At 38.0% G+C, this 9900-nt stretch overlaps 1 protein-coding gene across 1 annotated transcript in view; it reads left to right on the top strand.

The window, feature by feature from the left end:
* The first annotated feature begins 3172 nt into the window (after positions 1-3172).
* Positions 3173-9900, top strand: part of si:ch211-86h15.1 (uncharacterized protein LOC558435 homolog) — a 42766-nt gene continuing 36038 nt past the window's right edge. The window contains exons 1-2 of the mRNA XM_036559992.1: positions 3173-3467; positions 6956-7416. Of these exons, the coding sequence (XP_036415885.1) occupies positions 3287-3467; positions 6956-7416 (642 nt within the window). The 5' untranslated portion in view covers positions 3173-3286. The remainder of the gene's footprint in view (positions 3468-6955; positions 7417-9900) is intronic.

Here is a 9900-nt window from a genome sequence, read left to right as displayed (position 1 = left end):
GGGAGCAGAGTCATTCACAGTGGTTTGATGTGAAATGGTACATTGTAGAGAAACAGCCAACTCTGGTGGTGATAGGAGCCAGGAGTCATGATTTTCACAATACAAATGCAGCCATTTTATTGACATTGCAAAATGACCAGTTTTTAGATAATGCTGATAATGGTAACATAGAGGTGATGGGTACAATGTTCTGTATTGTTTTGTATATGTCCTGTACTTCTCTGCCATGAATGGATTGTTAAAATATATTTTAGGCCAAAACTTTATACATATCTGTAACCATTTCATATAACAGCTTTATGTGAAGGAGGTTTTAGAGACATTAAATGCTTTGGATATCTGGTTCCTTTCACAAACACTATGAACAATTTTAACTGAATTTCTCTAAAATTTCATATCAAACTATGCTGAATAACTTTGTTTGCATCTTAAAAATGTAACTACACAGAAATTTTATATAACCCTCTAACAAGTCCCTGGATCCTCCTGATTAATTGAGCTTCACATGAACAAATAAGACTAACATTACATTTACTAAAACTCAGGGTCTGAGTTTCTTGAATGTTTAAATGCCTTTTTATCTTTATGTATTTTCTGCATATTACTATCTGTTGTATGTTCTACTCATAAAATACCAGCAATTTCATGAATGTATGCAACTGGGAATGTGCTAGCTATCTAGGCAGTCGAGTGAAGAAATAGGCAGTATAGAGTTCATATTTTATCAGCCATATATGCTTAGATATTTTTAAAAAATCACTTTGTGGGGTCTCTTGATGGTGTATACCACTGATAGCAAAAAACAGCCCTGCTACTGTCAGTATAAGCATATCTGGCATCTCTTGGTGGTCTTTGATTACATTTACAACTATTACTGACAGACTAGAAGAAAGGTTTTTCGCTGAACAGGGCAGAGTGGCAATTAGCAATAAAGTAATGTGTTTTGGCAGTAATGCGAGGTGGGCTAGAGAGAGAGTCTGTTACCATACTTGGAGAACGGAGGGCAGGTGGCTGAGCAGGCCCTGTCGTGAGGAAGAGCAGAGAGGACAGCTGGGCCTGTCAAACAATGACTTATTCTTCACCATTCAACTGCTCAGCACTGTACGACACGCACCCAGCCACACTGATACTGTATCAACAAGCCGTATGTGTGTATGAGTGTGCCTGCATGCGTCTGTGTGATGAAATCAACCAGTTTATGACATTTCTAGCCATGTCGGAATACGTATGTTTACAAAGAAGGAGAGTGCAGAATGTTTTTGGAATGCTACTGAAATAACACCCCCCTAAAAAACATGTAAACCAGTAATATCCAGCTACAGCCTCGCAGACCAAGCCACAGGCAGGGTAAGGCCTCAGTTTGGGAGGAAGACAATATCAGCCAACTAGCAAGCTAGCTAAAGTGCTGGTGGGGTAGCTTACATTAACGTTATAAATAAACTAAGATTAGTAAATAAAATGGTCAGGGTTAGGTTTATGCTTAGTTACTCTCCCAAGCATGTTCACTAATGTAAATCAGTCCTTTAAAATGGTTAATGACAGCATTAGCCAGCTAACACACACCAGAAAAGTGCTTAAATTACCCAAACTTTATGCCGTTTTAGACATAATATATAACTGCAGCACAGCTTGTCTGAAACATTTTATTTGTACTAACGAAACTTTGCCCATTAATGTGAGCTACTGGTTTAGGTAGCTCGCTAGCTTGTTGGCTAAAAGCAAGAGCTTTTTCTGCCAGCTTCACAACAACTGAGTACTTGAAATTTTCCAACTCAAAATCTCCTTCTTCCTTCCTAAGCGCGTTCATGAAATCTGTTTGAGGTCAGAAAAAATGGACATTTACAGTACACTTGCGCTTGTCTGGCTGCTGTGTGCATTTAAAAAGCTTAGCATTTGCATTTGAATTAAAGAACGGTTTGGTTAGTGCTTCATATATTTTAAAAGCGGATATGGACAATTGCAATTCACTATTAATTGAACGCTGAAAACATCTTAAACACACCAGAGTAATATATTTCCACACAGCAGATGCTGAAATGAGATCTGCTAGTTTTGCTTTTAGCTTCATTTACAGTCTTGATGATAAAAGCTTTAACTGAAGCCCAATGCCAGCACAGTTCACTGATTTTCCTGCTCAAACACACCAATTACATCTGACTATTAAAGGAGAATTTCACCATTTTTTCTGCATAATTCAATTGTTGAGGTGTAAAAAAAGTCATTTAGGGTGGTTAGATGTGAAATGGTGCATTGTATGGAAACTTAGTGACCCTGATTTCCTTACAGTGGTGGTGATCGGAACCAAGGGTCACAATGTCTTCAACGGAAAATACAGACATTTTATTTACTATCCAAAATGACCTGTTAACCTACATGTGTCTTCTGAGCTTTATATGTAATGTCGATAATGGTAAAATACAGTAATATAAGTTTTCTTTGGAAACTATTTTGTCTTACGACACCCTGTATGTAAAAAATATGTTTTAGGCTGAAGCACTTTCTCAAAATGATCATAAACAACATCTCAGACATCAGGCAGCTTAATCATAACCATTTCATGTAACAATGTTCTGTAAGGAAACTTTTAGACCAGGGGTGTTCAAGCTTATCCACAAAGGGCTGGTGTTGCTACAGGCTGTCAAACAAGCAGGAGCACACTTTACTCCACTTGTTTTATCAGTTGATCTACAAACACGCATGCTCCTGCTTTGATGGCTGAAAAACCTGCAGCCACATGGGCCCTCTGTGGATAACACTGGATAAGCCTGTTTTAGAGGCATTAAACTCAGACGTCTGCCTCCAATAACTAAGGCTGTAAATAGTTATTACTCTGTAATTTCTCTAGAATGGAGCATTTCACATAAAACCACACTGATCGACTTTGTTTACATCTTAATAATTTAAGTAAAAATTTGTTAAATTCCTCCTTGAAGGCCACAATTTACTATATTGAGGCCACAATGTACTATAATTGAGGTCACAATGTACTATACTAAGGCCACAAATTGCTACATTGAGGCCGCAACATGTGATCTAAACTACAACAAATCATCACTTCAGACCACTCAGAACACGTTCTGTGGCAACATCATATCTATCTAACGCCGTTGGGGGACATGAATAGGTTAAACGTTGTTGCTCTCCAGTCCAGCAGATGGCGCTAAGTCCTCGTTCAGGGACGCCAAAAGAAGAGGACGAAGAAAAAGAAGGGATTAGCGAATCCAAACATTTGTTGTGGCCGTGTTGGCGGATTATTTTGCTGTATAATAACTGTTACGGCAAAAACATGACAAACTTGCAGTCATTAAGCGTTTTCGTGACAGAACGGTTAACGTTGGCTGCTCAGGAGATTTTCAAAGCAGTCGAAGTGACCGTTACAGAGTACCACGAAGAGATTTCCCGCTCAAGACAAGAAAATGAGCTCCTAAAAAGGAGGCTGCTGGAGGCCGGCATCGATTTTTACTCAGGTGAGTCAGTTAAAGCTGGTTTACTGACATGTTCAGACTGAGTAGGGAAATTAACTAAGGGGAAAAGGTCATGAGACGTTTGCACTTTCTGTTTCTGAGCTAGCGTTAGCTGTGGAACAACAGGCTGAACAAAAGAAATAAGATGGACCCTTATCACAAATCGTGCTAACTGCGGCGGTGCTGTAGTAGTATTGTACTGACTGTACAACAAGTTTTCATACGTGTGGAATCATATCCGAGTCGTTTATGAAGGCTATAGAGTGTCTATGGTTAAATAAGAGTTGGACTTTGGCCATTCAATAGCCTGCCGGAGTTAATGAGATTAAATATGGCGTTTCTGTTTGTGTACTACCAGAGTCAGTTAAAGGGGAGCCTGGCCACTTCCTAGTTACGCTAGAGGGCACCTGCGAGCGAGTCCTAAATCATTGGGAGTGAATGGAGCTGAAAACAAAATATCACTTTTTAGCCTTTATGCTGGTTAGTCCTTTAATTTTGGAAAGTCAAAAGATGTATTCTGTTAAAAAAAAATCAAAGAAAATTGAACAGTATCATTCCGTTTTTCTACATAATTACCACGCTAGAATTACTGATACTGAGCGCTGATTGGTTGGTGAGCTGATTGACGTTAGTTCATTGGCTGAGTAAAGCCAGAGAATTGAATAAAGGGGAGAATAACTCTGTCATGTCTTCAGGGTTTTTCAAATGCTAAAGGGCACAAATCCAAAATTAATGGGTAAATATGGAGCATTTGAGTAAAACCATAGTTTGTAAATGCTTAAACATTTTTATCTAGAAGAATGCATGCATTTTATGAACACAACAGCAGAAAACATTTTAACATTTCTATTTTTAAAATGTGTTTGAACTCCTGTTATAGGAATTTATGATATTGCCTCATGTACGATCATGATGAGCTGCTCTGCTCACCAAAATCAGCCTTTCTTAGCAGAATGCTAGCATCCTACTGCTCAAAACACGTTTGCTGTAGAAAAAAAGGAATATGCAGGTAAGGTTTCTTTTGCTTTTTAGTGAAATGCATCATTCTGCTTTCCAAACTTAAAGGAAGGTCTTAGACAAGTGGTGAGAAACGTATTTAACTTTTCGTTTTTAGCCACGTAAACGTTCTGGTTCCGTAAGTAAAACTCCTTTTCATCATTGCCAAAGGGAATTGGAAACATTAACTGCCCATCGTAGACTTACCATTAGCTTCGTGAGTTGTCGGTATATGATCCTTTTGAAGCCCAAAGCCTGTCTGATTTGATTTGAAAATCACATTTTACTCCCCATTACTCATGAAGAAATACACTACTCATAGTCCTTAAAGCTAATTCCTTGGACAGTTTAACTGTGCTTTGGTGCTAATCACTTTAGAGGGCTCTTTAGCACTCAGAAACACTTAAAATCATTAATAATACTATTACAGTGTTATTACGAATTGTACAGATAAATAATTCGTGCCATGTTATTCAGTTTACTGACTTCAGTAACTTTGTAATTACATGCTGTCATAAATTGGACTCCTTGTCTGACATTTGATTTATTCATGCAAAGACTACAGCTTATTGTACAAAGGTCAAAAGGTCAGTCTGAACAAAACCCTGTGAACATCTTTGTTAAAGGTCCCTGTAATCATAACATATGGAGACTTATTGACAAATTCTGACCCACTTTCACTTAGTTCCTTAATGCCAAAAGGGCCCTTTATGGCATACATATTAAAGGGTTAAATATGGAGAACCAAACCACTTTGCAAATACAACTATGACAAATTTTACCATTAGTCATATGTTTTTGACATCTATGTTGACAGTCTTTTACATGTTGAACAAAACTCAATAGCTCATTACATATGAAACGAAATATGTGTCGTGTTTAAAGTCCACTGCTCGAGACTTCTGGCAAAAGGCCTATTGATAAGCTCTGACTTCCTTGCATTTTTGTCCTCTCTCTGTAAATCAGGCCCAAACTGCATTAGGCCTTGTTAGGCCTAGTTGGCTAAAATTGCATGAAGGCTTTTTAAGCTGATGCGTGCCTGAACCCGCTTGTTGCTGCTCGTGACTGTTTTTTGTTTTATTAGTAGTAGTAGTTGTAATAAATAGTATTACTAATATTATATGTTTGCTTTCGTCTTTTGTCTCAGCTTATTAAAATGATTTTTTATCCATTTTTTCAATTGTACTTAACACCTAAATTTTTGTTCAAAGACTAGAAATTATGTGACATAAATTGTACAATCTGTAACACTTGAATGACAAATTAATGCATGATTTCCTGTTTCTTTTTGTGATATACAAGTAAAATTGTCTGCTGTTCCAGTTTATTTCCTATTATAACATTGCATAACTTTATGCATCATCATTCTGTACATGTTAAACTTATGGTTTAGCTTTACAGTAAATGGGCACTTCCACTCTCTGTTTCTCTGTGTTACACTGATTTGTCTGAGATAAATAAAGGTTCTCAAATAGAACTTTTTCATTGTCTGTTGTGCCAGTTGCAAAAATCACAACCCCTGAAATCATCAGTCATTTGAGTGTGGGTACATGGATATCGCAGTTTCCTTCAGTTGTTGATACGTTAACATATTAACACGTTTTGAGCTTCTAGAAAGTTAAAATACTTAAGATTACAATAGAATATGTGAAAATGAAAAACTTTGGCCCAATCCCATTTCATCCCTTGCCCCTACCACTTAGCCCTTAGCCCTCGTTTTGCACATTCATGTCTAGGGGTAGGGTGTCCCGATTTTTGTTGAGATAGAGGGATAGGGCGAAGTGTTAGGGCTACATGGCCCTCCAAACTGAGGCTTTTCAGAGGCACAATCCAAACAGAGTGATATGAGAAAAAAACACTGGCAACCAAAGAAACCCACAAATGTAAATGTTTTCTCCATTTTGTTGTTTTAATGTATTATGGTCCTTTTCTTCAGAACAAGCACAGAAAATCGCTAATAGTGTGTTAATGTCTCAGTAGTTAGCTAGCTAATTTTCCTGTTCCAGTCCAGCAGTATTGACGCCTGAAGTGCCAGAACGTAACTGCCGCTCCATTTAAGGTGGAACAGAAAAATTTGAACGAGACGCTGGCGAGTAGCTGATTTCAGCCTCATATCACCAAAGAATTAGGGGAGAGCGATTATAAATAATTATTAATAATAATAAGTAATGTGCACAATACTCGCATTCCCACTCTTTGAAAGCATATGATTCCCTAAATGTAACTAAAGCCCAGCAGCGAGGCTTTACCCTCACTGCAGCATGGCAGGGTCGACTACAGAGCACCGCTATTACCTGTTAATGAAGTAATGTTCTTCTTTATTAGAGGGTTGTCCTATTTCATAAGGGAAGATTTCCACCACTATCCATTGTAACTCAGTTCCAAGGGGCAAGGTGACACTCGAAAACAAGGGGTAGGGGTTGGGATTTAGGAAATAAGATTAGGCCTTTGACAGTTGCAGCCCTGACGATAACTAAAATAATGTTATTTTTCAGAACTACAGCCTAGCCTGTCTGTCGTACAAGAAAGTGAGGCCAGTGTTGGGCAGCCAGTTTGTGGTGAGCCATGGAACCAGCAGAACGAGAAGATCCAGGTGAAGCTGGAGCTCAGCGCTGCACAGGAGGAGACCCAAGATTCTCAGCTCCAAATAGCCATGGCTAAAGAACCCATATCCCCAAAACCGTGCCTACAAAATGAACAGAAAATAGAAGAAATGTTCCATGTACAAACCACAGACGGCAGTACGGATACTTTACTCCCTGCTGGTCCTTTCATGCAGATTAAAGAAGAACCCAGTGAGCTAGTGCCTGATTTGAGATTAGAGACTTTCTGTGAATCCCAGACCAGCATTTCTGCCGATCCAAGCAGTGCTGTTGCCTCTAGTCATTGTAGCAGCTTTGAAGAGGAGCTGGACAGCCACAGACTATCGTCAGTGCACAAGAGCGTGCGATCTAAGGCAAGTTACTACATTCACGTCTCTTCGAGAGTCATGCAATCCTAAGGCTGACCATCGTTGAGGTTCATAAAAGGTTGAAAAAACGTAACGTGCTCTGTTGTGGGTCAGCTTGCCTTTCCTATTTGATACATCTACTGGAGTGTGTAAAACTACAGTGCTGTTATATTTGTTAGAGCTTTAATCGGGTTTGGGTTACTGTAACAACAAATCTTCAGATCATTGATAATCACAAAAAAGAATAGTATAATTATCAGCTATCCAGCCAACTTAATTTAAGCTTTAGCGTCAATGATTATCAATCTGTGCTTTCGTGCAACATCGCAAAAGTTTTTAGACTGGATAAACTTCAGGCTACATAAGCTAATGTGGTGTTCTCATGCTGACCTTGTGGACCTTGCTGCCAAAAACATGAGTGACCCAAATGTGTTTAATTTATTAATAGAAGATCGGAAGCATAAAGTAGGGCGAAAAACTAAAGTGGGGTAAATGCAGGCCAAAGGCTATGAAAAACACAAACATGACATTTTAACCTGACAAATATTTGAGAGATGTTGTCCAAGCCTGGCCAAACCTGACTGTACTTGTTGCGCCTTGTTATGTTTGGACACACAATTCATGCTACATATGAATGCATGTATATAAAAAAGCCAATGAATCTTGATGCCTGTTGAAGGTATTGGTCCAGGATGACAAGCTGACAAGTATCTTTGATTGCTTGAGGTGGATGGAGCTTATTTTGCAAACGGTGCCCTACACTGGACCTGCTGAATTTTCACATTTCAACTGTTCATTTACTCTAGTCTGGGAATGAGTCTAAATATTTGACTGCTTTTGTGCCCTCACGCACATCTTAGTTTTGTATTTGACCACTGACCTCAGCTCAACATTGCCATTATAATCTTCCAGCTAACATTTTCCTTGTCCAGTCACAGCCAATATGAATGTATGATGTCATCACTACAAGTGCACATTTCAGTGTTGTGCCTCTGCTGTGGGGCCTCTGGAAAGCACACATTTATTAATGTATTATGCTCTACTCAACACAACCTTGACAGTTATGGGAGTCATAAACCTTTTAAAAATGTTTATAAAATGTAAATTCAAAGCCCTGTTAACATGATTTCAAATGTTTCTTTTTTTTTATTAGTAAAGATATGCCACGGAATAAGCATTTAAATTATTTTGAATATTGTACTGTTTAAGTAATTGTAATATAAATTTTGTTAAATTAGTGTTATTCAATAAATATGAATATATGAATAAATAATACAATTTGACAGTAGATAAAAGTTCCAAGTTTGCTGCTGCTGCTCACAACTGTATGGGTGTGCAGATTCAGCCCTACGCATTTGAGCCTTCCCTGCAGGAACATAAACCACTTCACTTCAGTTGCTTTCTGACTGGTCAGTAAAAAGTGCAAGACAGCGAATAAGCTGTCTAATAGTCATTTTATCTATCTAATTAAATTTGACATCTAATGTTCGGGAACTTGTATCCGTGACCCACTCAAGTGTCACATCGCGACCAGTATTTGAACACTGAGCACTAGAAGATCTGTAATATCTGTTATATCTGTAACCTATAGCTAGCTAGCTAACTACTGGACCTGAAATGGAGGTCACACAAGCTCCTGTTATGAGTCGGCATGGTCGTATGACAGACACAGCAGAAAAATGTCTTGTGTACCTGTGACAGTTATTATATAATCATCATTAATATAATATTATATAATCACCTGATCCCAGAAATATATATTACCTTTCACGATCAGATGTTTATGTTGCAACAAACAGCATTTAATTTGCTGTTTTTAATCAGTTGGTTTAGGGCAAATACATACAAAAAGAAGAAGGCAGAAATGACTTCATGATTCTTATGAAAGCACTTCTGTCTTGGCGTTAACACCTTTAGAGGACAGCAGTAAGTAACGTTTGTTTGTTTGAGCTAATCACCAGTTGGGAGCTGCCAAATATCGACAGCTAGGAAACAAAACAGGTAATCATTCAGTTTGGGCACTTTAGGACTTTATTTAATTGTTGCATACAGTGAAAAAAATGACAAATTATTATTCAAAATTCTTTACATGCCATTTAATTAGCAGCTAAATTTTCATGAACATGACAGCCCTAGTCCCAGGGAACCTACATATATGATTGTTTTGTAGCATCATGTGGATACACAATATGCATGTACAAAGTACTCCCTACTTTATTTGGTATTCTAGTGTCTGGGAAATGTCTGTATATGTCTTTGTGTGGAAAGCAAATACTGCTGGTTTGATGCTAACATAATGTTGCAAATCCTACAGAGCTGCTAGTGGAACTAGCATTATTGTAACTTAAATTAGCATGTGTATCTACGATTGTTGCTCCACCATATTAGAAAATATTACAACTTGCTTACAAGTTACAGGTTATTACCCTTTAAAAGTTCAATAAAAAAACAAGTATCTTTAGTTGCTAAGAAGCTGCAAGATAATGGAAA

This window comes from Colossoma macropomum, unplaced genomic scaffold (assembly GCF_904425465.1).
Source record: "Colossoma macropomum unplaced genomic scaffold, Colossoma_macropomum, whole genome shotgun sequence".
NCBI lineage: Eukaryota > Metazoa > Chordata > Actinopteri > Characiformes > Serrasalmidae > Colossoma > Colossoma macropomum.
The sequence above is the reverse complement of the archived record's forward strand: the minus strand, read 5'-3'. Positions and strand labels throughout refer to the sequence as shown.